At 41.6% G+C, this 27,186-nt stretch overlaps 1 protein-coding gene across 2 annotated transcripts in view; it reads left to right on the forward strand.

Annotated features, from left to right (window-relative positions):
- The window catches only part of GOLGA3 (golgin A3), a 40,420-nt gene extending 17,372 nt beyond the window's left edge, over window positions 1-23,048 (forward strand). For both annotated transcript variants that reach the window (XM_074300182.1, XM_074300193.1), the window contains exons 9-24: window positions 1,223-1,360; window positions 3,978-4,139; window positions 4,427-4,795; window positions 6,826-6,903; window positions 7,789-8,052; window positions 8,450-8,544; window positions 10,520-10,736; window positions 11,355-11,498; window positions 11,860-12,057; window positions 12,875-12,991; window positions 13,231-13,370; window positions 14,162-14,294; window positions 14,451-14,573; window positions 15,481-15,645; window positions 16,418-16,578; window positions 19,149-23,048. In XM_074300182.1, coding sequence (XP_074156283.1) covers window positions 1,223-1,360; window positions 3,978-4,139; window positions 4,427-4,795; window positions 6,826-6,903; window positions 7,789-8,052; window positions 8,450-8,544; window positions 10,520-10,736; window positions 11,355-11,498; window positions 11,860-12,057; window positions 12,875-12,991; window positions 13,231-13,370; window positions 14,162-14,294; window positions 14,451-14,573; window positions 15,481-15,645; window positions 16,418-16,578; window positions 19,149-19,356 — 2,712 coding nt within the window. In that variant the 3' untranslated portion in view covers window positions 19,357-23,048. The remainder of the gene's footprint in view (window positions 1-1,222; window positions 1,361-3,977; window positions 4,140-4,426; window positions 4,796-6,825; window positions 6,904-7,788; window positions 8,053-8,449; window positions 8,545-10,519; window positions 10,737-11,354; window positions 11,499-11,859; window positions 12,058-12,874; window positions 12,992-13,230; window positions 13,371-14,161; window positions 14,295-14,450; window positions 14,574-15,480; window positions 15,646-16,417; window positions 16,579-19,148) is intronic.
- Window positions 23,049-27,186: the final 4,138 nt, after the last annotated feature.

The following is a 27,186-nucleotide window of genomic DNA, read 5'->3' on the forward strand; positions in this document are numbered from 1 at the left end:
CACTTTTGGTAGCCCTGTTACTTATTTCTTCCTTATATTGAGCTGAAGTCAAACTCCCTATGACTTCTACTCATTAGTCTTAACTCTGCCTTTCAGAGCTTTTCCTTTAATAGGCTTGAAAATACTTGAAGGCAACAAGTATGTCTTCCTTCCAAGATTCCATTTTTTTTTTCCCCAGGATAAGTTGCTCTGTTCTTCCTTCTCTGACATTCTTTTCAGATCTTTCACCATCCTGATTGCCTTCTTCTGGGAGCACTCTGGTTAACATGGGATGTTACCCCTCAAACCTGACCCAGCTCTATTAATACAGAGCATCCTGGGGCAGCCCCATTATATTACTATAGAATTTTGAAGCAATGAAAACTTCAAGATTTTTTACTGTTAAGCCCAAACTTACCCCATACTGTCCTTAAATTTTTTTTCTTAAAATGTGAAACTTTGTTTATGCTTGCCTAATTTCATTTAGTTATTTTTAGCCTCTAACACAGACGATACTAATTTGTATCAGTAGCAGGAGTTCCTTCATCTGAGAGTTCTGTATTCTGATGAAATCACAAGTCTGATATCTATTAATAGTGTGATTCTAAGCAGAACTCTTTAAAATCTTTTGCTGCTACCTCTTAGCTTTCTATCATCTACAGAGTTTTCTAAACATGTCACTTGTGTTTGAATCATTAATAAAATGTGAAACTAAACAGAGTCCTGGGGCAAGCCCCTACCATTCCTTTCCAGTTTTCAATCAATCTATCTCTCAGGAACACACCACCACATAAAGGGATTAGAATAAACATTCTAATTCAATCCTTCCAACAACCTTAGAAGGAAGATGGTATGGTCTCCATTTTACAGGTAGCAAAATGGGTCCCACAGATTCCTTGACCCTTCTCTCCCTCCCAGCTCTGAAAGCACTCTTTTTCCCATATCACAGTCACCTCCAAATCAAAGTGGGCATCTGATTATACTCCCACCATTTGGAAGCAGAAAATCAAGCGAGTATCTGATACATTCATTCAAAGCAGCCAGGATCACCCAAGTGGTCTTTGACCTGAGTCCTAGTGTCCTAGATTACTTAGAGTTGATTATATCTTAATAAGAATAGTGAGTGGAAGTCATTGAATACAGGTTATTTGAAATGAATTGAGCAGACCCTTAAAGAAGGTGTTTTTTCCACTGTTGACTCCAATAACTTTTGAATTTCAGAGTTTCTCTTTTTTCTCTCAAGGTTGGGCAACTGACCCAGGCAGGTATTCTCGAGCACCTTAAACTTGAGAATGTGTCGTTGTCCCATCAATTAACAGAGACTCAGCAGAGATCCATCAAGGAAAAGGAACGTATTGCTGTCCAATTACAAAACATAGAGGTAAGAATTTGTCATGTTTTAGCTTTCTATTATTATTTAGTTGCAGAATCAAGGAAGAAAGCTCCTTTCTTCTAAGCGGAGATGGATTGTTGGCCCATCTGAATGCTGACCCTGACCCGTCCCCATTGCCACCTCTCTTCTCTTTTGTTCTTTTTTATCTAGAGTAGTTTTCAACCTCCTCTTTTCCCTCTCCCCTTCTCAAACTGCACCCTAGCCCCCAGCCCTGGTGCTTCTTGTATAAAGAATGTTCCCTGGAGCAGGTCTAGAAGCTTGAACCTCAATGTCCCCTTAGATGCAGTGAGCATCTCCTGTATGATGTTTTCTTGCACCGCCATTATCATTCAACTTAGGAAATAGAGTCACGTGGTGTGTTTGTTCTGGCTGTGGAAAGAGCTTTAGTTGTGTAAGTTAGAAGAAAAGTGAGAGATTCCAGGGGTTCAGAATGCTTTTCCAAAGTCTTAGATGCCATGTCATGTCAGACTATAGCCCCAGTATTCTCGTTTTGTCTCCCTAAGAAAGAGTTGACTTTGGCGATCTCATCACATCAGCCACAGAAGGAGAGAGATTCATGTCAGATAGCATTAACTTCCTTTAAGACCTTTCATTTTGGGTATCGCATCCATGAATTGATCCAAATCAAGGTTTCTCAGCCAAGGCTCTGTCAGTTTTTTTTGTTTTGTTTTGTTTTGTTTTTCATTTTGATAACTATATTTTAGTGTAATGGTTGCCTTTGTAAACCTATGTAAAATTATTCCTCTGAGAAGTCTGTTGGCTTCTCCCGAGTTTCACAAGACTTGGGCACAGGAAGGGTCAAGAACAACTGCTCATATTGTCAACTGTCCTATATGTCTTCCTATATACACACCTGATCATTTTGTAGTTCCTATTTTACTAAGCCTCTGTTTGTCCTAGTCATACCTACCATGAATCTGCAAGTTGCAAATCCCTTTAGCACACCTGTTCTGTTATATCATTCTTGGATTACTGGACTTGGATTATAAGAACTGAATGTATCCTATTAAGGGTGTGGTTATAGTTGTGATTTTGTACACAAAATGTGTATCTTTCAATTTCTGTCATTTCTCATCCATAGGATGCCCCACCTTACCCTAAGTTATTCCCTCATCCCTCTTCCCCCAGATTATGGGTTCCTGCTTCATGTTGCTCCGTCTTCAAGCCATCCATCACATCACTCCCATACTGGCCTCTACTGGAAGCTCCCTGACATGGTCTTCACACATAAGGGGATTGTGGGGAGAGCTTGGGGCTCTTCATGTACAAAAAGACTAGTCAGTTGACAGAGGAATGAGGACAGCCCCACCCAGCCAGACTGAGTAGGGAAAACTCTTATCCATTGTAAACTCCTTTAGAGCAGAGCCTGGTGGATCTTGCCTTTTGTGTCTATAAGGCCTTGCATGTAGTATTTGCTTAGTGAATATTTGGTGATTTGAGTTGAATTGAATGTCTTGTTTCCAGCACTTGTTTTGATGATCATCAGCACATTAGTACCTTTTCTGGGCATAAAAACATGTTAGGTTGAAAATGTAGGAAGTTTGTATTCCCACATTCCTTTCCTTTGTCAGAGTTGTCAGGATCATTTGCATTTTATATCCTTAAGAGCATTTATTGCTTTATTCATTGCTCTCTTTTCTGTTTTTCTGACTTTTGAGATCTCATAGAGATTCATTCTCATCAGTTTGGAATTTCACTGCTTGGAATAATATTAACTGCCAGATGTCATTTCTAGATTATCTATAAAAATATATGAGATTGATTCTGACACCCGTCCCCAAGAAAGCTTACTCTTAGTACCGCTTCAATGCAGAAGTCATTGCTAGAAGTCAGTGCTCATTTTTGGTTTTGCCTCTTCACAGTTCTTTTTGTCCTTGGCAAAGTATTCCCTTAAGCAAGTGGTGGAGTTGATGGTGTTTGCTGTTTTTTGGTTGTTTTTTATAATGTGGATGTAGACATTGTCAGTCATTCAAATAAATATTTCCACCGAGAATGTAGTGTTGTCCAGAGATAGCTACAGGGAAAACCCATAGATTTAATCAATAAATTTAGTACTTTTTTATCCATATACTCAAAAGAATTCAAGGAGATTTATGAGACTTGATTTACCTTTAAAGAAATAAATATGGTATTTATATGTAGATTTGCTTATTGATTTTTAAATTGTCCTGCCTTTTTCTATTAATTTGACTTGCCAGCTCTAAAAATTAACAAGCTTCTCCATCTGTAGTTCCCAGCTCTCATAGGAATGGCCCTTCCATTGACCAAGTAACTTATTTGGCCCCATCTTTATCACTCACCTTTGGGTGATTGTGGCACTCTTGAATGTTTGATCTTTGGTCCCAGTGACAAATCCTGGGGAAATCTGGTGCCATTTTGTTTGGGATAAAATGTGTTTATGATTGTGTAAGTAAGAATATTCATCTTTTTTTTATCTCCCTCTTATTCTGCTTTGAAAGGCAAAATGTCCTCCCTGGTGGTGGCTCTTGCAGATCCTGATGTTTGCTCATCTTCAGAGAGATTCCTTTCCATGCACCTGGGCCTGGTGAGAGGCAGAGGGGCTATGTTGTCTTGTGTGTAACCTTCTCATGGCATTTGTGTCTAGGCGGACATGCTGGACCAGGAAGCGGCATTTATTCAGATCCAAGAAGCCAAGTCCCTTGTGGAAGAAGATCTGCAGAGGAAGCTGGAGGAGTTTGAGGATGAGAAGGAGCACTTACAAAAAATGGCTGATTCCGCCACATCCTTGGAGCAGCAGCTCCAGCAGGTGAGAGTCTGGCTCGGTAATGATGGATAACCTCTGGGGGTCTCCCAGAATTCTATAAGATGAGAAGTTACCAATGAGCTGGACTGAGCTTATACACATGCAGTTCCCTCCATCCATAAGACCACAGGTTCAGTCTGAGGCTTGTACACAAATAAAACGTGATGGCCAGCACTCAAACATGTGTCTGGTTTGGGATTTGGGCTGGTGGATGAGCCTAACCAATAAATGGCATTCTTGGTTACCTGTCCTGAAGGTGCAGACTTGCTTACAGCCTTAGTTTCCCACAGGTAAAGCTGACTCTGCATCAGCGGGACCTGCAGCTGGATGCCCTGCAGCAGGAGCACCTAGACCTCATGAAGCAGCTGACCCAGAGCCAGGAGACTCTGCACACCCGAGAGCAGGCCCTGGGCGAGCTGCAGACCCGCCATGAGGAGTTGCAGGCGCGCCTGGAGGAGCTCCAAGGGGATGTGAGCACCAAAGAGGAGACCCTCCAGTTCCTGCAGAATGAGAAGATCGTCCTGGAGGTGGCGCTGCAGGCAGCACGCGCAGGCAAGGAGGAGTTTGACCGCAGTGCCCAGCAGCTGGAGGAGGATGCGGACGCCACCTCAGAGCTCTTGGAGCAGCTCAGGCAGGAGATCGCAGTCAAGTGCAGCCAGGTACACAGGGAAAGGGTTGTTTAGTTCCTGTCTCACATGCACTAACACTGACATAGGACAGATTCCTGCACTCTTTGGAGCCCCAGTTTTATTATCTGAAAATGAGTAGTCAGTAAACATTTACTAAGCAAGTACTATGTACCTGCACTGTGCTGACTGAGCTCTAGGGATTCAAAAGAGACAAAAGATAGTGCCTGACCTTTAGGAACATACAGTCTAACAGGGGAGACAAAAACAAATCAAATATGCACACACAAGCTCTATTATACAGAGCTAACAGAAGAAAAGCACGGAAAGTAACAGGGGTTGGGGAAGATTTCCTGTTAGAGATGGAGATAAGCAGATGAAATGGAGGAGGAAGAGTGTTCTGGGAAGGACGTCAGTCAGAGAGAATGCCCAGAGTTGAGTGATGGAGGGTCTTGTTTGTAGAACAGCCTGGAGGCCAGTGTCCCCAGATGGAAGTGGAAGAGCCTCTAGTTAAAGATGTTGTTCTTCCCTTCATTGATGATGATTGTGTCAGTCTCACTGGTGCTTTGTTTAGACTTGATGATTGTACCTCAGTTCTATCTCTGGTATCAGAACCTTTCTAAGGAATAGCTCTAAGTCAGAAAGCAGGAAGGCCTTCAGTCTGTCCTCAGGCTTTGCCAGCACAATCAGGATGTGTCTGGGCAAGTTTATTAAGCACCACTTGCTTAAGTGCTAGAGAAACAAAAACAAAAGGGACATCCCACTCTACTTGTGAGCTTGAAGTATCCAACAAGTACACAGGTAAATAGCCCATGAGGTCATTTGAAGAGAGAGAGTTACATGGGAGCAGGAAAGACTTCATGTTGGTAGGGGACATTAGAACTGAATGTCAGAGGTCATGAGGGAATCTTAAGAGACAGAGAGAGAAGGAAGAATACATTCCAAGTATGGGAGGATCTCTTGGTGTGAAGGCATGGAAATAGAATATTGAATTGAGGAGCCAGCTAGTAGAAAATAATAATAAATGAAAGGAGGATAATAAGAAATAAACCTGGCATAGCTAGCGAGAAAGAGACTGGAGAGTTTTGAATGCCAGATTGTAGAATTTATTTTGCATACAAATAATGTTCCCATTAAACATGTTTAAGCAAGAGAATGACACTATAAAATGACATGACTTTACCTTAGTTTTAGAAATATTAGTGTAGCAACTATTACTAACCTTTGATACAATGACCTCAAAAGTAGAGAAGTCATATTTCTATCAAGAATATTCACAGAAGCACTTTTTATGATCACCACAAAAATTTGAAACAAAATGGATGTCCATCAATTGGGCAATGACTGAAACAGATGTGGCATATTAATTTATTCGAAGATTAATTGTGCTTTTCAGAATGGTAAAGCATTCAAAGAAATACAGAAAGACTCATGAATTTATGCAGAGCAAAGAAAGTAGAGTCAGGAGAATATATATAAGCACTCCAGTAATATTGGTAAAAACAATATTTTAAAAGCTTTTGAACATGCGTCAAAAGTGATGACTGATAATGATTTCAGAGGGCAGATGATGAAACATTTCACTACTTCCAGTTGAGAAGTGGGGGATTGAAGGTGTGGAACATTGCCTGTGCTCTCAGACATGCCCATTGGGTTAGCTGGTTTTAGTTGACTTTTTCTTTTGTATAAAGCAAGGTTCTCAGGAAATGGATAATATATTAGGAAATGATTAAAGACATCAATAAAACTTTGTATAAATGTCAGTTTGTCAGCTTTGTGGAAGATAGATTGGAAAAGGGGATGACTAGAAGTAGGGAAACCAATTAGGAGGCTTACGGAATAGTGCAAATGAGAGGTGATGAAGCCCCAGAGACAAAGAGATGGTAGGAAAAGAGAAGGGTAGGGTTAGGATGCCTCAAGGTTATGAGTAAATATGGGAGGCTGGGAGGGTAGGACAAGATAAATGGGCTTTGAGATTTTTTTTTTCATGTTTGTTGCACAAAAACAGAACCTTAGTAGACCATGTCTCCCTGGTGTAACAATATGTCTGTATTTTGTCACAGGTGGAAAACCTGCAGCAAGAAGGTATTGCTCTTAAAAAACAGACTCAAAAAGTGAAGGAACAATTTCTTCAACAAAAGGTAGAGTGATGCTCCTCATCATTTCCTTCAAGTGCTAATAACATGCTAAAATGTGTATTAATATAACACACTATAGATAGAAACATTACTTTTTAGCTCATCATGAAGACAGACTTTTAACCCTTGGCTTCATTAGTTTTTACAAATAAATTTATAAAATGCATTTGCAATTTTGATTGATTTCTTGGTATAAAATGTCCACACCAGCTGAAAATCTGCTGCTGTATATAGGATTTTTTTTTCCCCTGAGGCAGTTGGGGTTAAGTGACTTGCCCAGGGTCACACAGCTAGGAAGTGTTAAGTGTCTGAGACCAGATTTGAACTCGGGTCCTCCTGAATTCAAGGCTGGTGCTCCATCTACTGCGCCACCTAGCTGTCCCTGGAGCTCAGCTCCTTAAGCTGTGGGTTGAGTTCCCAGGATCAGATAACCAAATGGGGGTGGGGGCGGGACCAAATTTGAACATAGGTCCTCCTGACTTCAGGGCTGATGCTCTCTCCACTGCGCCCCCTCGCTGCTTCTGTATATGGGATTTTCTAGAGTTAACTTACATAAATACCGATGTTCAACAAACACTGCATTTGCAGGCAACCCAAGGGGTTGCACTACCCCTTGGTGCAACCAATAGTCCCTAAGAAGATTTTATATTTCTGTATCTGTATTTCAGTTTAGTTATATTTGATTGAAACATCAAAAATCTGGTATTTTATATAAATGTACCTATATAAAAATGTGTATAGGCAAACTTTATCACAAGTTTCCTCCTTTAAAAAGTTGTTTATAGAATTTGAGCATGCAAACTATTCAAACATTGATTTTTAATTAAGAAAAATCTCCTTAGATATGCTATCCAAAGAACAGCCTATAATTCTAGAATGTCCTAGTAGGTGATGGTGGAAGCGTACCGGAGGGATGCAAGTTCCAAGGACCAGCTGATCAGCGAATTGAAAGCCACAAAGAAAAGACTGGACTCAGAGATGAGAAGTCTGAGGCAAGAATTAATCAAGCTTCAGGGTGAAAAAAAGTCAGTGGAAATGGAGCATTCCAAGTTACAGAAGGAAGTATCCCAAGTTCAACAGCAAATGACTGATCTCGAAGGACAGCTCCAACTAGTGCAAAAAGAACGAGATGAAATGGAGACACAGTTACAGGTCTGGACAGTACTGCCAGAGTTATCTTGTGGTGATTTCTAACTTGATTATTTAGGCTACCAAAAGATTTTTTCACAAGCATCTAACCCCTTAATTGCTCCAGAGTGTCATCTTTTAAGAATAACTCCTCTGAGGTGGAACTCTCAGTATAGCAGGTAGCAAATGTCCATAAAGGAAAAACTTCACCATCTGAGACAGCAGATGACCTCCAAATAATGTTTATTCAACCATGTATATGTAGGTGCTCATGTAGCCTTATGGGATCATAAGGTTCACCCCAGTTAGCAAACCTCTGTCAAAATAGCATCTCCTAACATAAAGCCAGCCACTGCAGAGCCTGAAAGGTGGTTCTTTTCTAAACATCTCATATTGTTTATCCATCTCTCTCATTTTCAAGTCTTTGCAGTTTGACAGAGAACAAATGGCATCCCTTACAGAGGTGAATGAGGTTTTGAAACAACAAGTAGAACAAATGCAACTAGAAGCAAGAAAGTAAGTATGCCTCTGGGCATGATGCCTTATCAGTGTCTGCTGCCAGGGTAATGCAAGCATGGGAGTTTTAGATAAACACATGCCAGTGTTCAGGTGGTTGTGGTTTCATCACAGTAGGGTTTTTTTAATTTTTTATTTATATACCTATATATATGTGGACAGATACCTATGCCGTCTAAATACACACACACACACACACACACACACACACACACACACACACACACACACACACACATATATATATATACACATATATGTATATAGTATGTATGGTTTGAAAGGAGAGGTAGTTTTCCCCTAATTTCATAGGACTCTTCCCAAGGAGCTCTAAGAAGAGGAAAATGCAAATTGAAACCTCAGAAAACCTTGCATGTCTTATAATTGGTTTCATGAGTCACTCTTTGTCACATCCTTTCTGGGATCTTGACTTTGATCATATTGTGACATAAGTTAGCCCTACAGTCTACATATAGAAATACAGACACACACATATACATGCTTCCGTGGTTTGATGATTCTGTGATCTTGTGTATAAAATTCTTCCATAATATACTTATGTATCTCATGTTTACCTCATATTATACATAGCTTCTCATTCTATAAATTTGTTCACATTTCTTCATATATAAAAATCCATGAGAGGATATACCCTTTTCCAGATTTTTTGTTTTTTAAACAATTTTTAGATATTATTATAGCCCCTAAGCTTCTTATCTTTAATTGTGCATGCATCAAGTTTGTTAAATATATACATGTACTTGTGAACAAGGAAAAAAGGTTTTAAATCCATAAAACGTTTATTAGCCAGTTCTTTTGTTCAGGATATGCACAAACCCTAAAATGAAATCAATGTTTTTATATTATTACACTCTGGGTTGATGCCTATTTGTCAAGAAGCAATGTTGGTGTGCTCCACCTCAAGAAAAAAAAAAAAATCAAGGTGGGATATTGCAGATGGGCAGATTGGACAAAATGGAAATCTGTCACATGTATTGTGAAAGGTTCCACAAGTCTACAAAAGGAATCAATTCAAAGTCCTTGTCAATGAAAAGCTTCCTTAGTCCCTTTGAAATTGGGTTCATCTTGGAAAAACTCTATTTGAAACTTGTTTTGGGGTTGCCATTCTCTTTCTGTAACCTGCATGTAGAAATGGCAGAAGTTTAAGCTCAGCAATTCAGACATTATCTTTTAGCATTCAAATCATAGTTTTTAATCAAAGACTATCAAGAGTTGGAAATGTCCTTTGTCTCTCCAATTCCTTGTTTTTAGTTGAGAACCAAAAGGAACAATTGACTTGATCAACTTAGGGCATACTGTCCACAGAGGATGCTTGGAATGGAATGGGTGGATCTTAGTCCATATTTTGTTTTTCCTTCTTTAAATTATTTTTTGATTCATTTTTATTTTTAACATTCATATTTTTGAAATTTTGATTTCTGTACTTTCCTACTTCTCTATCCATTTAGAAGTCAAGAAATGTGCTATCAGTTATTTATGTGAAATCATGCAAAACTTATTTCTTTATTAGCTATATTGCTCTCATGATATTTTGGTGATACCATATACTCTCCAAGCTGTCATGGAATATGAATTGATTTATTGCTCTGATTTGGGGTGGAGGGGAGAAGGGTTGAAGGAGGGGAAGTAATCAATTTTTTTTTTTTTTTTGGTTTGTAAGGAGAGGCAGTTTTCCCTGAATTTCATAGGACCCTTCCCAAGGAGCTCTGAAAAAGGAAAATGCAAATTGAAACCTCAGAAAACCTTGCATGTCTTATAATTGGTTTAATGAGTCACTCTTTGTCACTTCCTTCCTAGGATTTTGACCTTGATCATATTGTGACATGAGTTAGCTCAACAGGCCTTCTGAAGTTCCTTCCACACTCTGAGATTATATGAAGTTAAATATTTTATTTTATTTCAGTGTTTTATGTTTTTTAAGCTCAATTTTTTTTTCTCCTTTTCTCTGCTCCAGGGCCATTACAGAACAAAAGCAAAAGATGAAGCGATTGGGTTCAGATCTGACCAGCGCCCAGAAAGAGATGAAAGCCAAACACAAAGCTTATGAGAATGCAGTGGGCATCCTGAGCCGCCGCCTCCAGGAAGCCCTCACTGCCAAAGAATCCTCAGAGGCTGAATTAACCAAACTCAGAGCCCAGATCACAGATGGAGGAAACAGCCAAGCTCAGAATGTAGGCACATGTCACCTTTTTCTCTCTCTCACATAGAGATATAGGGGGAAGAGTATCAGCCCCCTCTCTTCTGGATCTAAAAGGAAGGTGGTGGGTCCTATGCTCTCTAAGGTTCCTTCCAGTCCTAATCTTCTGTTTGATCAGAAAGATGTACTTTTCCCCCTTTTATTGAAGTTATTGTTGGATAAATTACCATTTTGATGTACCATATACTTTCTTGGGATCTTCCATACTGTTCAGCAGTCTCTGCTGCTGGCAGGACTTGTGAGGTGGGCTTCTGGCAGCTCTGCCATATAGTAGTAACATACAGGAAAAGCCCCTATTGATTTCAGAGCTCTTCTGTATTTTTCACCAATTGAATACCAAATTGTGCCCCATGGTTTTATTTGTTATAATATTAAAATATACATGATATGGATAAGTAAAGTTAAACCTTTTTAAGCAAAGCTTCTAAGGAAATATATTAAGATATTTGTATTATAATAAAAATTAAGTGAACAGAACCAGGTCTTCCCCCTTATAACTACCCTTGCTCAAAGAGAGATAGATGTGTTGAATGATTGTTGTCATGTACCCTCATGAAGCAGGAAGAACTGAAACTGCCCCCTCTGTATTCAGGAACGAATCCAAGTCCTGGAGTTGGAGCTACAGACTGTTGGTCACAGTAAGATGGTACTAGAGAAGGAATTACAAGAAATCATCTCTCTGACCAGTCAAGAGTTGGAGGAATACAGGGAGAAAGTCATCGAGCTGGAGGATGAGGTGGTTGTCTGTTTTCTCTTGGGGAAGAAGAGATTAAGGGATGCGGTAGGGTGGAGAGTTTGGAATGGCAAAAAGATAGGAGGCCATCTCTGGGAGCATCAGTAATGCACTGAGTAGTGATTGCAGTGTGTGATGGTTCAAGCTGCTTTCTTGGAGTCTCATGTGCTGTAGTATTGCTGACTACTGTCTGGCATTCTGTGAGAACTATAGTACTACATTTCTGTACATCTGTGACATACTCTGGGTGTAGTCTTATTTCCTTGAACCTGCTTTGTGATAACTCTTCATCTAAATAATTTACTCACTAAAATGCACAACCAGCTCGGGTCACAATAGTCTTTTATTATGCTTTTTTCCTCAGCTCCAAGAATCCAGAGGCTTTAGGAGAAAGATAAAACGCCTTGAAGAGTTAAATAAGAAGTTGGCTCTTGAATTAGAGCATGAGCGAGGAAAGCTAACAGGTCTTGGACAGTCCAATGCAGCCTTACGGGAACACAACAATATCCTAGAAACTGCATTAGCCAAGAGGGAGGCAGATTTGGTACAACTGAACCTACAGGTATTTGGAGCTTTGTAGTAGGGGGTTGATTCTTAGTGATTTTAAAATCAAAACACATCTCTTGTTTCTTTTCTTTTCTTTTTTGGCAAAGCAGTGGAGATTAGGTGACTTGTCCAGGGTCCCGCAGCTAGTATGTGCCAAGTTTCTGAGGCTAGCTTGTGTCCTCCTGACTCCAGGGTAGCACCACTCAGCTTCATAAACATTTCTTTAAGAATAGTTAGGAGTAGAAAAATTGACCTCCAGCTACAATTAGAATTGCTGTTTCTTCTCTATCCTTATTAAGACAGAATTTTCACAATGGGAATGAGAACTCTATGCGTCCTAAGGCTATAGTTCAATTGGTAATTTTACTCGAAAAATGTTTCTTAAGGCACAGTTTTCTGTTCTTGGACCAAATCAGTACAATGGACACATGATTGATTGGGTACTTTATATTTGCTTTGAGGAGTGATTATAGTCTTGGTCGTTCCTGAGTGTTTCCACTCGGCCTCTTTATTTGGAGGCATTCCATATTAGGGTCTGGACAGGAAAGTCTGAGAAGGACCACCCCTGTTTGCCTAGAACCTTGCTTAGGGCACCTGGCTGTGGATGGCCAAGCAATGGGAGTCTCATTCTGCACAGTGATGAGTCGTTTTTACGTAGCTTTCCTGGGAAAGCTCTTAGCCTTTTCATAGAGACTTAGACAGCTGTGTCCCAGTAGCACATCAGTGTCTACCCAGCCTGAGGCCTCCAGCTGTGGCAGAGCTGGCATTGGCCCACGCAGCCCCTCAGACACTTGTATGGCCTCTTGCCACGGTGCTTCCCTCCTCTGGTCTAGGTACAAGCAGTCCTGCAGCGCAAAGAGGAGGAGGACCAGCAGATGAAACAACTCGTCCACACTCTGCAGACGGCACTGGAGAAGGAGAAGGCCAAAGTGCGGAGCCTCAAGGAACAGGTGGGTGCTTGGGCGGATGTGGTGGGTCTGTGAGCTCCCACTGCCTCCAGGTCACGGGCCTCCCAAGGCTTAGCACTCACAGATCTAGAAGTAAAGCATATGGCGAAGGCACTGGCAAAGGATTGACCCTAAAAAACCCTTTAGTCTGCACCAGGACTAAAAAGATCTCTTAAAATGCCTGCTAATTTCACAGAGGATGCCCCTTAATAGGCTTCTGGGCCTACCTCCCTTTTCCACAGGTGGCCGCAGCCAAGGTGGATGCTGGACACAACCGTCGTCATTTCCGAGCTGCAGCCTTGGAGCTGAGCGAGGTGAAGAAGGAGCTCCAGGCCAAGGAGCAGCTTGTGCAGAAACTCCAAGCAGAAGCCGACAACCTGCAGTGAGTATTGCCCGGCCAGCTGTGTTGGGAGTCAGCAAGGCCCAAGTCCATGTGTGGCTCCAGCACGTACTGGCTGAGTGATCCCGGGCAAAGCCCTCACTTCTGTCTGCCTCAGGTCTCCCAGCTCTCAGAGGGGACCATAATGGCACCTCCTCCGGCAGGGGCTGTGCGATGGCGCTTGATCCACATCAGCCATTAATGGTGTCATTATTATAATTATTAAGAGGTCCAGAAACTAGAGGTACTTAGAAGTCTTGGTCATTACCAACACCAACTGTCCTAGTTGGACCAGGCTTTCCTAGGACTGGGCTCCTGGGCAGATTGGAAGGAGCTGCTTCGGTCCAGTTTGGCCAGTGTTAAGGAGAACCCTAAAACCAGCTTTTAGCTGGCCTGAGCAGGGTGTAGGCAGGGTTCAGATGCGTGAGTATCATGCTCCAAGTTAACTAGCAAGCATGTAGTAAGTCACCTATAAAGCAAACCTGATGACTGGCCCAGTACAGGGACCTATAGTCAGGCTCATCACAACCGGTCCTCCTCAGACTCCACAGAAACCTTGTTCCCCGTTCTTGGGTCTGTGTGCTCATAAATTCATGGTGGAGTCATGCCTGCTGTGTTCTGGGCACAGCCTTGTGAGTGCCAATTTACGGCTTCTGCACCAGACTAAGTGTGGAGCATTCACAGAGAATCTGAGTGCAAGGACAGCCATTTCTAGATTGGGCTTGGAGACTTTTACAGCCTAGAAGTGCAGATCAGCACAGAAATTTTGTCCTTGCTATTGTTTCCATCCCCAGAGCACAGGAAGGAAAGCATTGCCAAGAAGTGTCCCAGTTCCAGCAAGAGTTGGCAGAAGCTCGGGCTCAGCTGCAGCTTCTACAGAAGCAGCTGGATGCACAACTGGAGAAGCAGCCTGTTGAAAACCAAGAGGTAAAAACCTTAAAGAGTTACGTGATCAAATTTCCAAAGCAGGAGGTTCTTGATTCATGTGTCTCTCCATAGATATGAAGAACTATTAGACTAGTAAATATACAAAATGGGGTATCATTCTGTTGTTCTACCTTACTTCCTATTTTCTCCTTTTAGGTTGAAGATCTCAAATGGGAAATAAGTCAAAAAGAGAGAGAAATCCAGAGCTTGAAGCAGCAGTTGGACTTGAATGAGCAGCACAGTCAGAAGGAGTTGGAAGGAATCCAGCTGGCGCTGCAGGTAACAGAAGTGTCCCTGTGCAAGGGGCTCTGGCTAGGGTGCCCCAAGCAATACTCACTGCTCTGGCAGGTTCAGCAGAGAAGAGGATGTTTTCTGTGGTGGGTAATAGATGGAAAACAAGAATGATCCTGAGCAGTCTCAGAAAGGGCACTGTCAGAGTTTGTCCTTATCCTTTGTGATTAATCCGGGCTATTCCTGTGGAAGGGAAAAGGAACCTGCAACTGCTCAGATTGCTCCTATCTAAATCAGTGGCTTTTCAAGCAGACAGAGGTAAAAGTAAATTTGTATTTGATGGGAATAGTCTTAACTTCTGCTCAGAGCTGACCTGAGAACATGATAGCCGATCAGAAGGAGGGCTGCTAGTTTAATGCTTTCCCTGGGATGGTTTTCCTCCTTTTAAAGTGAATATTGGGGAATTGTGTTAGGTTCATCATTTTGGAGAGAGAGATTGACAGAGTGGCAAAAAAGAGGGCTACAAAGCTTTATGAGAAGCCCTAGCCCCTGCTGGTGGTGAGCTAGGGAGTCACTCAAGTTCTCCGTTCGGGACAGCTGGCAAAGGTTTGCCACCTATCTGCCTTGATAAAGCAAGTCTATCACAGAAACATTCTGTGTACAAATGAAATTACAACTTCCATTATTATTCCATCATTATTGGGATTTATCCACTGAAGTGCACAAGTTCTGTCGCTCTAACAGGCCAGAAACCCTCAGAAAGCTCTCCCTGGCAATGACTTGCAGTGATGCCCCTTTCCTATGGGCAGAATGGGTCTTGACAGTCCTGGAGCCTGAGCCTGGGACTAAGAATACAGATCTCACACAGTGAAAGTGGGACTGCTTCAGCCCTTTGGAAATAGTTCAACTTCTGATTTTCCACAGTGGCTAAAAAAACTCTCACTTCTCTTTCCAGAATATTAAAACTGAGCTGGACATGGCACGGGAAGATCTTTCATTGACCCAGAAAGATAAATTCACCCTTCAGGCTAAGGTGACAGAACTGAAGAACAGCATGAAGACGCTGCTACAGCAAAACCAGCAGCTGAAACTGGACCTGAAGCACGGCAAGATGAGGAAGGTAGGACCCCCATCCTGAGCTTCCCACGGGGGACTGGCCAAACAGGATATGCTGCGGGGCCTTGGCCAGCAAAATTGGGTCCCTTCTAGCTGCCAGTTATATTAAGTGAATGCTAAAATGTCCTGTATATAAGAGGCGTTGTGATGGAAAGATCATGAAGGCCACACTAAGAGCATATTTCTCTCAACCTGATGACAGTGGGCATGGCCAGCTGATTGACTGGCATTCTAGGTTCTGGGTCTCATCATACTAAGGAGATGGGGTGTGAGCGCAGTCCCTGAATAACTTTGGTCAAGGGCCATGAGACCCAGTCATTGTTGGTTTAAGGACGTGGCATTCCTGGGGCCTGCTCTGGACAGTTTTTTCCAGTTGTATCATAAATTTATGAGGTAAATTGCTATAATTCATCCGTCAGATATAATCAGTAAAATGTAGGAGCACTAAAATGGTAAAACCTGACAACCCACTTGGATAAGTAACATTTCCTTATGATGCCAAAGGTCCTTCATGGGCCCTTATCTTCTGATTCATAACCAAGGGACATTATATTTAAGATCACAGGTTTTATAAATTAACACAATCCCTATGAGTTACTGTATGTAAAGTGCTTTGAAATGCTAGCTATTACTTGGGCAGTATCTAAACATGGACATTGTATTTGTTGAACCTGGTGACATTATGCAGATTCAGAAAGCTTGGTTCCATGTCTATATTACCATTCTCCCTCTCTCCCCTTGAAACATAAGCCCTAATGAAATGTTTTGTTTTCCAGAGGAAAGAACTGAAGGGAGAGACCAATTCCAACCCCGTAACTCCTGTAAAAATTCCAGACTGCCCTGTCCCTGCCTCCCTCCTTGAAGAGCTTCTCAGACCCCCACCAACTGTGAGCAAAGAGCCACTCAAGAATCTCAACAGCTGCCTCCAGCAACTGAAGTAAGGCCTTTTTGTTCAGCATTTAGTAAAGAAAATGGGGAAATTAGGGAATTATTTTCATATCACTTATGCCAAATACCTAACAAATGGGTCCAACAGCCCAAAAACCCCCTTCCTTCCTGTGCTTCCATTAGTTTGCTGCATCTCACATAATAACAGGATTTCTGAGTTGAACAGGTTTGCTCAAGGGCCCTGTCTTCCAACTCACACCTAAGTAAGAGGATCCTCTACAACAGGTAAATGTCCCACCTCTGCCAGACTTTCCCTCCTGGGGCAGCCCTGGCCTTAGTGGGACAGCTGAAATTGTCCTCGTTCTTCATTAAGTACCTACTGTACTCACACACTCAGGATTTAGAACAGGATACTCACAACTGCAGAGAACCTTACAATCTAGATCAGTATGTAATACACATATCACAATAACAGACATACTGAAGTTTCATAGGAATTCAGAATAAGGGAGGCTGAGTAGGACCCTCCTCCAAGAAGTTTTGGGTTTTTCTCTGCAAGATTATAGTTAAGGGCTTCCAGGCATGAGGAGTAGAAGGAGTGATGGCAGAAGCAGAGAAGAGCCTCTTAATCAGCAGCCAGAGGCAGCACCAGCTGAGTCAGCCTCTCCCTGACACGTCCCTGCCTTTTCAGGGGGACTCCTGGCCTCTTCTCTGATTCGGGACCATTTTAGGCCACGTGATAAAGTGGCAAACCACCCTGTATCTTTGCCAGGAAAATCTCAAATTGGGTCACAAAGATTCGGACACAACTGAACATCATCTCCTATTTCACCACATTCTACATCATTACACTTGGTTGCTTTTCTTTATTTTTCTAGATGCCTGTAAATTGTTTTGGTTTGCATTTCTTTAATTATTAGGGAAGTTAAAGAAAAGAAAAGGCTATGCTTTAGTTTCCAAAGGTTCTAAAGCTTCTAAAAAGTTTTTTAGCTGCATTAAGGAAAAGAGATAAGCAAGGAGATGGAGGGCACCTGAATGCCTGCGATGACTTCTAGTCACCAGGTGCAGATGAACTCGCAAGGTACTGGGAAAAACAAGGCAGATGTCATTGGTGAAGGGGGTGAATCAGCGATCTAGGGAAAATTATGGATCACAAGAGAGGGCTAAAGTAGGGTGAATGTCCTGATTTTTAAAAAAGGGAAGAGAATGAAACCTGCACATAATAGAATGATGGGTTTGACTTCTGCTGCTGAGCAGTTCTAGATCTTCTTATGCAAGGGATGGATATCAAACAGCTCAAGAAAGAAGTGTAGCCAGCAGGAGCCAGAACTTAGTGCTTTAGCATTCCCGAAGTCACCTAACGAATTTCATTTCCCTCTTTATCCAGGTTATTAGGCTACTCAGTTTGGGAAATGTTGGAGTTGTCATTTATCTAGAGATTAGCAAATCATTTGACCCACATACTGCCCTTTCAGGGGAAAAAAAAAGGGGGGGGGATGTAATTTGTACTAGAAGGTAAAACATTCAGGTGGATTTAGAACTAGATGAAGGACCAGAGGAGTGATTCATTATTTAGCATTATCTTGGAAAGTGGTCCCCAGAGCACTCTAGGTCTGGACTTAGCCTTGTGGTTGCTGGCCTTGCCAGTGATTGGATAAAGGTTTAAATGAAATGCTTTTCAGATCTGCAGATGGTACAGAGCTGTGAGAAACAGTTAACAAATTATAATAGTTAGGATTCCAAAAGCTCTTACAACATAAACTATTAGGTCAAATCTATTAAGATGAAATTAATTTGTTTTTCTCTTTTAATATGACAAGCATCAACAAATATGACCATTTCTGTCAACATTAGCAAAAAACAAAAACAAAACAAAAAAAACGTAGAAAAAGAGGATTGTTTACAAAACAATATCTAGTTTTAAAACGTATATTAAATTTATGTAGTCAACATAGTCTTGTGTAGCTGTGTCCCTTTTTCTGGTTTGCATCATTGATGGGCATCGGTGTCTTATTACCTTTTCCTCCCATGTATTCATCTCCTTCCTTCTATTCCTCCCCCAAGAAAATGAAAATCCTCTCGTAACAGATAAATGTAGTGGGGGATCATCTCTAAGAAGAGTTTGATTCTTCATCTGCAATTCATCACTTCTCTACCAAGAGGATGGAGGCCTGCTTCATTGCCAGTCCTCTGGGATCATTGAGTGGTGATTGGATTCATCAGAGCTATTTATCTGCTATTTACTCTTTTTTTCTTTTTATCTTGGTTATTTGTGGGACAGAAGGATGTTGGGGGGTTTTATGTATATTCATATATTTTCCTGTGCTCAGCAGATGAAAAATATTAATGTATTTCATTTTTATCTAACTTTGGAAGTTTTTTAAAGTGGTTAACTATATGGTCTAGCTCAAACTTTATGTTACTATAGGGGATGAAGTTTGAGGGCCCAGATTTATTTTCACAAATATCCAGTTCCTAAGGAAAGTTTTCTACTAGCTTTAGAACCTAATATTTTAATCATTTTGCCAGAAAATTGTTATACCTCTTTCTGATATTCCTAGATTGCCTTCTTTTTTGACAAAGTCAGTATTCCTTTAATATATTTCCTTTTCTCAAAAGGCAAGAAATGGATAGTCTTCAGCGCCAAATGGAAGAACACACAATCACGGTACATGAATCGATGTCTTCATGGACTCAGATGGAGGGCCACTTAATAGACCTGGCAGTGACCTGCCCTCCTGCTGCCTCTCGGGACCTCGAAAACATGGGCCATGACCAAGAGGAACAGAACCGCCCCGCACATACCCAGCGAGTGCTGGAGCAGTGATCCCGGGCTGCCCTCGGCTCCCTTCTTGTCTCTGAGTGGCGGAAGGACTCTTGTTGGATTACCCTTATTTATTTGACCGTTACTTGATGTTTTTCTATGAGTTTCAGTTTTGAGTTCTCCTGCTTATGAGGGTACAGGAGCATGAGGGCAGAGTACAGAGGTCAGTCCTGATTCCTGTGGCACAACCCCACTTCCTACCAAAGTAACTCCAACTCTGAGGGGGTCTTGCCTCTGATATTTCTTCACAGGGTCTGAGTTCATCTTGAGGGATGCAAGGTTAGGGCGAAATTCTGAGAGATCCTCTTGGGTAACCCTCTTGGAAAAGAGATGTCAGAATTGTTGTCATCAGTAGAGACATCTGGTCTGGAGGGTGCTCGCCCCCTGCCTCCTTTTCCTTCTCAGCTCCCTGGGAAGCTTTATTTCTCTGCAGAGAAGAAAACACTTATTTTGCACCTTTTACTTTATTTTTCAAATGCATTCATCCTGTAGTTGGATGTCTATAAATAGCAAAAATCATATAATTGTTACAAAATGCCCTTTTATAATTTAAAAACTACTTGGATTGTCTTTTTTGTTCTGTCTCTCTCATTGCCATGTTTGTCTGCTGTTAGAAAGTCTTGTACATAGAGTATTTAGGGAAGCTGACCAGTACAGGTAAGGCTTTTAGAGAAATAATTATTTTATTTTCAATACCTTTCAAACACAAAAATGCCTATATGAAAGGGTTTGGGATTTGTTTTTTCATCATCTTTCTTTCTTGGCTGTTTGCAAAGCGCACAGAGTTTCGCTCTCAGTGGGAGCATCGGCACAGATGCAGCCTTCCCCACCCTGGCCGAAGCACTGCAGTTCCTAACAGGGCCCCGGTCATCAGCAGATCCCGAAGGACCCGGAGGATGAGGAAGTGCATAGGAGGAAGGGAGAAACGTGCAAAGCCTGGCAGTGGGTAGGCTGGGGCACTCTAGTTTGGCCAGCCTCAGGCTTAGGCTCCTGCCCTCATCCTGGCAGGCAGGCTAACAAGGAATCCCTCCTATCTCTGGCTGCAACAGCCTGAGGTTTAGACTTCAGATTGAAAGCCAGTACAGCCGTTGAGAGAAACACCTTTGCTGTGGGCTGGTCTTTATGAGCATATTAGTTACAAAATTTGTAGAAAAGGGCTCCTTTCAGTCGTCTCCTGCTCAGGAAGCACTGCTTCTAGTGCAGATGAGTGGAACAAAGTAAGACACCAGGATTAGGGCAGCTTCTGGTCCTCTTCTCTCTCCTGATTGCTCATGAAACCTAGAATTCCTTGATTTGCAAATCAGGCACTGGGGATGGGCCACCCTTGAACCCCCTCATGTCATTCCACCCAAACTGAACCCCAACAGAAGGATGGATCTGGAGGCTAGCATTTTGTGAGCTTGGAGTTTGTTCTGTTTTTTTTTTTTTTTTTTTTTTTTTTTTTTTTTTTCCCTGCAAAGAAAAATCTAGAAAAAAATCTTGCAGTAAGTAGTGGGAGATTTTTGTGTTTGTAAGCTTTAGGGGAGGGAGGGAATAATCCGTGAATGGTGCTCTCAGATGCCCATTATGCGAAGTAACTAACCTGAAAATGATGTTATGAAGTTACTGATCAGTCCAGCTATGCTCATGTTTATGCTATATGACAGAAGCTTAATTACTCTCATGAAGAAAACAGTATGGGATTCTTCAGCCGTTTCTTGTGTTCTTAAAACTGCCTCTTGAACTATGTTGCAAAAATACCCTATTGTTAGTTGATAAGGTTAAAATAACATTAATGTTAAATATGCTTAGTGATGTTTAAAAAAACTCCCATCAAGTATTGCCATTTCTAAAGAATTGTCATTTGTGCAAGGGTCATCCTTGCTGCCAGACGGAAAATCATCCTTACCGACAGATGCCAGCCCAGCGGCTCCCTTGCTAGTCTCGTGCGACTCAGCTTTTTTGCGCACGTCTCTCCCCCGGGCCGCGTGGGGGCTGCTCCTTCTGGCAAGGCGTGTTCAGGTTCACTTTTCCACAAAGGAAGAGAAGCTTGGTTACTTGTGTTGGTCAGGTGAAGTCAAACCTCTTTTGTTTTTCTGCATTTTCCCTTTTTCTGCTCTTGGTTACTTCTCGCATTCATTCCTTTCTCACTCCCACTCCCATCCTAAGAAACACGGTAATTTACTTGATTCTCTGCTCATCCCAAAGCCCCAGCCGGTCCCCTCCCTTCTGGCTCCAGGAGAATTCACAGAGTCGAGTGTTTTCGCTCTGAACAGGATTCTCTTGGCTCAGGGCCTGCTGCTGGAATGGGGAGGGGGCAGTTGGGGGAGCTCAGGGTTGTGCTTGGCTCCCTCTGTTTCCTACCCTTCCAGCTGCCAGACATCAGCTCTTGTTCCCCTTTCCCTTTCTCCCCCAGTACCTGGGACGTCCCAGGCTGGGGAAATACATCTGAGGTCTCTCAATGTCCCCTGCCATTGTGCTGCCCCAAGAAGTCACTTTACAGAGGAAAACTGGTGCCTCCATAACCCAGGAGATAATTTCCAAGTTGCCTACTTTGGAGTTGCTGCGAGGGACTCTGCTTCTTGTTGCTGTCTCACTGTCCTACCTCCCCCAGCCAGGGTCTAGGGAAGAAAGGTCACTCTTTCTTCAGAATCGTAGTTTCAAAATTGACTTGTGAGTCCACACGTGGAAAGAGAGCAGGGATGATTCCTTTATAAAGCAGAGACTCCACTCGCAGTGTTCTTGTCGACATCTGTAATGAATGTGGTGTCTGGTGCCGAAGGGAAAGTTCATACTCCATGGAGTCGTTACTGAGTCTTCCAGTTTATTCCCAGATGTTTTGTGCAACTTGATTGTCATTATACCTTCTTTGGTACTTAGCATCTCCAAGAATTACTGTGGATCTTATAGATTCATGAAACTTTTCTTCCCTCTGGAGGATGTGACAGCTGATTTTTATCTTGTCGTAGGATGCAAAAGTGGCTGTTACTATGATTGGTATAGATTAGGTCCACATTGTAAAGAGATCCGCAAGAGAGGTGCCCCAAGGTGCGTGTTGAGCGGTATGGTTGGGCAGTGCTTTGTGAAGCTTGCCATGTTGTTTGGCTGACAGTATCCATTTTCTGTACAGGTGAAGTTTCCCTGTATAAGAATTAGCGATTTAAATGGTAGACCTATAGAGCTGGTGTGGATATGTGTGGATACTTTGAGTGCTCAAAAAAATGTCTTGGATAGATGTCATGGAAAGAAACCATCTGGTTTATAAAGGGATGCCCTGGAGCCTCACTTTAACCAGAACTCATGTGGCAAAAAAATGGGTGTAGACTCAAGGGTCTCTTGCCTTCCTTATCCAAGGCAGGTTTGTGAGTGCAGGTATCAGAAGCACTGTTGTTATATACCATGGTCTCACCTCAACTATGGTCCTATGTAGGGACCCAAAGATAGTAATACAGGGAGGCTCTCATATTCTGAATGGTTTTCAGTTATCTAATCAGATATTCATTAGCTAATCAAAATAAGATTCACATACATGCAAAAAAAATTATTCATGCATACAAATTTGTTCATCAGGTTGGGGCTCTTTTTTGGTGGAATAATTTGAGGAAAATGTGACACCATGTACAATGAATGATTATCTTATACAGCATGTTAATTAAAAGAGGTTTAAGTGTGCATAGGAATTCCTAAGTTTTGTGCAATAAACTATTTTTGGTAAAGGGTTTCATATTTATTTGGGGGGGTTCATTATAATATTTAATACAAGTTGTCTCTTATTGAGGTGTATGTTTTCCCCCACTCAAAAAAATTGTTAAATGCTCTATGGAAATTGATTGATTTCAATAACAAATTGCTGTCACTCTATCAGTTTTCAAAATGCTTTTAAGTCTAATTTTTTTCTGTTCCATTTAAACGACTGAAGCAAAACAATCTTGTTCTTATTTATTTCATCTGCAGCCCTTTTGACTAGTTTTGACGATTTACACTTGTAACTGTATATAAAAACAAGGATAAGAGACTGAGAATTGGCAAGGATCTAGAAATAATTGCTGAACACATCCAAGATGGTAGAAGGAGGAGCAGTGGGTTCAAGTTCCCCAGAATCCTGTTGAGGATAGACCCATCCAGAAGGGGAGTGAGTTTCCCCACCAGGAGAGGTTGGATGACTCTCTGGTCAGGATGTTGTTGAAAGAAGTCTTGATCATAAAGAGTTTAGTGTCATCACAAGCCCATCTCAATTTTTGGATTCCATAATTTTCCATCTAGAATTAAACCTCTAGTCAAGCTAATACCCTAATGGGGGAAAGGAGGCGCACAAGCAACTGGGGTATCAGAAAAGATCCTGATCCAACATATGTTAAACGTGTAATTCTTTATATATTTCCATATTTATCATGCTGCACAAGAAAAGTCAGATTTTAAAAATGAGAAAACTAAAGCAAACAAAAAAGGTGAAAATGCTATGTTGTGATCCACTTTTAGTCTCTTTCTGGATACATTAAATCCCACTTCTGTTACTACCTAGATCCCCATTAGTGTGTCATTCTATTTCTCTCTATCTTAGGTTCCCCAGCTACAAAATAAGGAGGTTGGGCTTTATGGCCCCTGAGGGCCCTCCTAGGATCCTGCAATCAATCTTCCTGGGCTTCCCATAAGCATCAAAAACTCAGAGATCTTTCCTCCAAAACCCACTTCTCTTCTAAAATCCCCTATTTTCATTGAAGGTACTTTAAAGCTTCCATTCCCTTAGACCCACAAATTTGAAATCAAACTCTGTTCTCTTGGAACATCCATATCCAATCAATCAGTGGCTAAATCTTGTCAGTTCTGCCTCCCAAACACCCCTCATATTCATCCCCTTTCTCCACTTACAATCCCTTCTCCCTCAGACCAGGTTTTCTTTGATGGTCTACTTACCTTTGTTTTGTCTCCTGCCCTATCCAACCTCTACACACCTGCCAGAGAATCCTAACACCTGGATCTGCCCCAATCCCTACCCTAACTAAAGAGTTCCCTCCAGGGGACCGACCCCATTGCCTCTTAAGACAAAACCTGAACTCTTCCTCGAGTTATAGAGTCCTTCCCACCCTGCTGCCAGCTTATCCCTGGGCTTATCACACATTATTCTTCATCATTCTCTTGGGTTCCAGCCAAACTGGCTTCCTTGCTGTCCCCTTGTGATAGTCCAAGGCAATTGAATTTGTTAAAAGCCTACAAAGTACTCAGCTAAGCACTGGCGATACTAAGAAAAGCCAAAATACAGTCCCTGCCCTCAAGGAGCTCCCCCAATCTAAAGGGAGAGACAGTATACCAACAACAAAATGAGACTGAGATACATCCAGGAAAAAATGGAAACCATCAACAGAGGGAAGGTACTGGAGGTAAGAAGCATTGGGAAACCTCACGCCCCAGAGAAGATGGGATTTTCACTGGGACCTGGAGGGTATCAGGGAAGGCAGGAAGAAGAAAATTCATAGCAGGTGGGTACACAGGTATGGTGAAAAAGGAGTAGGAGACGGGAGGGCGAGGAATAGCAAGGAGCCTTGTGTCATTCACTGTGGCAAGGAGCAAAGTCTAAGACTCAAAGTGGGAAATGGCCAGAACGCAATATTTTCATCATAGCTTGGACCATTTCATCTCTGTTGTTTCCCCATGTATCAAGTCAGATTCTGCCTCTCACTTTCCCCACCTGGTCCTAATTCAGCATGGCCCCCAAGTACAGATGTTTAATCTTTTCTTCAACAATCAAATATTTGTGATTATAATTTAATCCCCTAGTGTCTTTTCTCCAGACAACTAATTTTGCAGTAAGGGGCACGACATTTTCATCATAGCTTGGACCTTCATCTAGCTATTCAAATTGGAGGAGCAATTATGCTTGCTCATCAAAAACCAAAACAAAACAAAACTTTGGCCAATCTACAATAAGCATCTGTTAAGCACCAGTGTACCAGAAACATTGGCCGCAGATAAAAGTGAGGTAGTATCTCAAGAAATTTACATTCTGTTAGGGGATTCCACGTTCACAGATCAGCAGAGAAGGTGTGCTTTGAAGACCCTAAAAACCAAAGCAAAGATTTTAAATTTGATTCTGGAGGTGCTATGGGACCACTGGAAGTTATTGATTGAAGGGGAGAGATATTGTCAATGTGTGTGAGATGATGAGGGTCTGCGTCAGGGTGAGGTCACTGTCAAAAAAAAAAACCAGAAGGGGACTGTGAAAAATGTTGCAGAGGTAAAAATCAACAGGTAACAGAGTAGACGTGGGTCTTGAGAAAGATCAAGGACTCTCAGCTGTGAACTTTTGTAACTGGTGGGATTGTGGTGCCCTTCATAGGGGGAAAAAAAAAGTTAGGAAGAAGCAAGAGTTTGGGGGAGAGGAAAAAAACACTTGATTTTAAATATGCTGATTTGGGATCTCCATCTTCCCCTTTGCTTCTTGCAAGTTAGAACCCCCAGTTTCCTTTCAGGTTCAAGTTCACTTTAAGGTCCTTCCTAGTTCCTTCAGCTGTCAGTGCCCTCCCTCCAAATCACTATGTATTAATTTTGTGCACACCTTCTCTGCTAATCTGTGAGCATGGAATCCCCTAGCAGAATGTAAATTTCTTGAGATATTACCTCACTTTTGAATCTGCGGCCTTGGTTTCTGGTACACTGGTGCTTAATAGATGCTTATTGTTGATTGGCCAAAGTTTTGTTTTGGTTTGGTTTGGTTTTTGATGAGCAAGCACGATTGCTCCCCAAATTTGAGCAGCTAGATGAAGGTCCAAGCTATGATGAAAATATCGTGCCCCCTTACTGCAAAATTAGTTGCCTGGAGAAAAGATACTAGGGGATAGCTTTACAATCGCAAATATTTGATTGGGGAAGAAAGATTAAACATCTGTACTTGGGGGCCATGCAGTATTAGGACCAGTTGGGAAAAGTGAAAGAGAGGCAGAATTTGACTTGATGCATGGGAAAGCAGAGATGAAATGGAATTTCTTCCTCATCCATTTTCAAGAAAGGGACTAGGATTGAATGGCCACTTGGTGGCAGGGTTCCGTAGAGAATGTTGTTTCAGGACAAGGATTTAGTTTCCATGATCTTTTTAGCCTGTGAAGCAGATTTGGTGAGATGGGACTCATGGCATTGTATGAAAGAGTCCATTTTGTTCAAAAGAATAACATTGTGTATTTAGAAAATGTACAGGACTGAAGTCAAGTCCACAAACTTTTATTAAGCAATCAGCAGGTACCAAACCCTGTGCTTAAATCAAGCAATACAAATATAAGTCAAAAGTAAAGCTCTCAAGAATCTTATATTCTTTTTTTTTCTTTTTCTTTTTTTTTTCCTGAGGCTGGGGTTAAGTGACTTGCCCAGGGTCACACAGCTAGGAAGTGTTAAGTGTCTGAGGTCAAATTTGAACTCGGATCCTCCTGAATTCAAGGCTAGTGCCACCCAGCTGCCCCCAAGAATCTTATATTCTGATTCATAAGGAAATCTTTTTATAAAATGTACATGTATATTCAGAAATTTTATTTTTAAAACATATGCATGGATAATTTTTCAACACTGACTCTTGCAAAACCTGTGTTCTAATTTTCCCTCCCCTTTCCACATCCCCTTCCTTTAGATGGCAAGTAATCCAATATATGCTAAACATGTTAAAATATGTTAAAAAATTTGAAAATATATATGTTAAATCCAATATGTGTAAACATATTTATACAATTCTCTTGCTACACAAGAAAAATCAGATCAAAAAGGAAAGAAAATGAGTAAGAAAACAAAATGTAAGTGAACAACATCAAATAGAGTGAGAATGTTATGTAGTGCTCCACACTCAGTTCCTACAGTCCTCTCTCTGGTTACAGA

This window comes from Sminthopsis crassicaudata, chromosome 1 (genome assembly GCF_048593235.1).
Source record: "Sminthopsis crassicaudata isolate SCR6 chromosome 1, ASM4859323v1, whole genome shotgun sequence".
Taxonomy (NCBI): domain Eukaryota; kingdom Metazoa; phylum Chordata; class Mammalia; order Dasyuromorphia; family Dasyuridae; genus Sminthopsis; species Sminthopsis crassicaudata.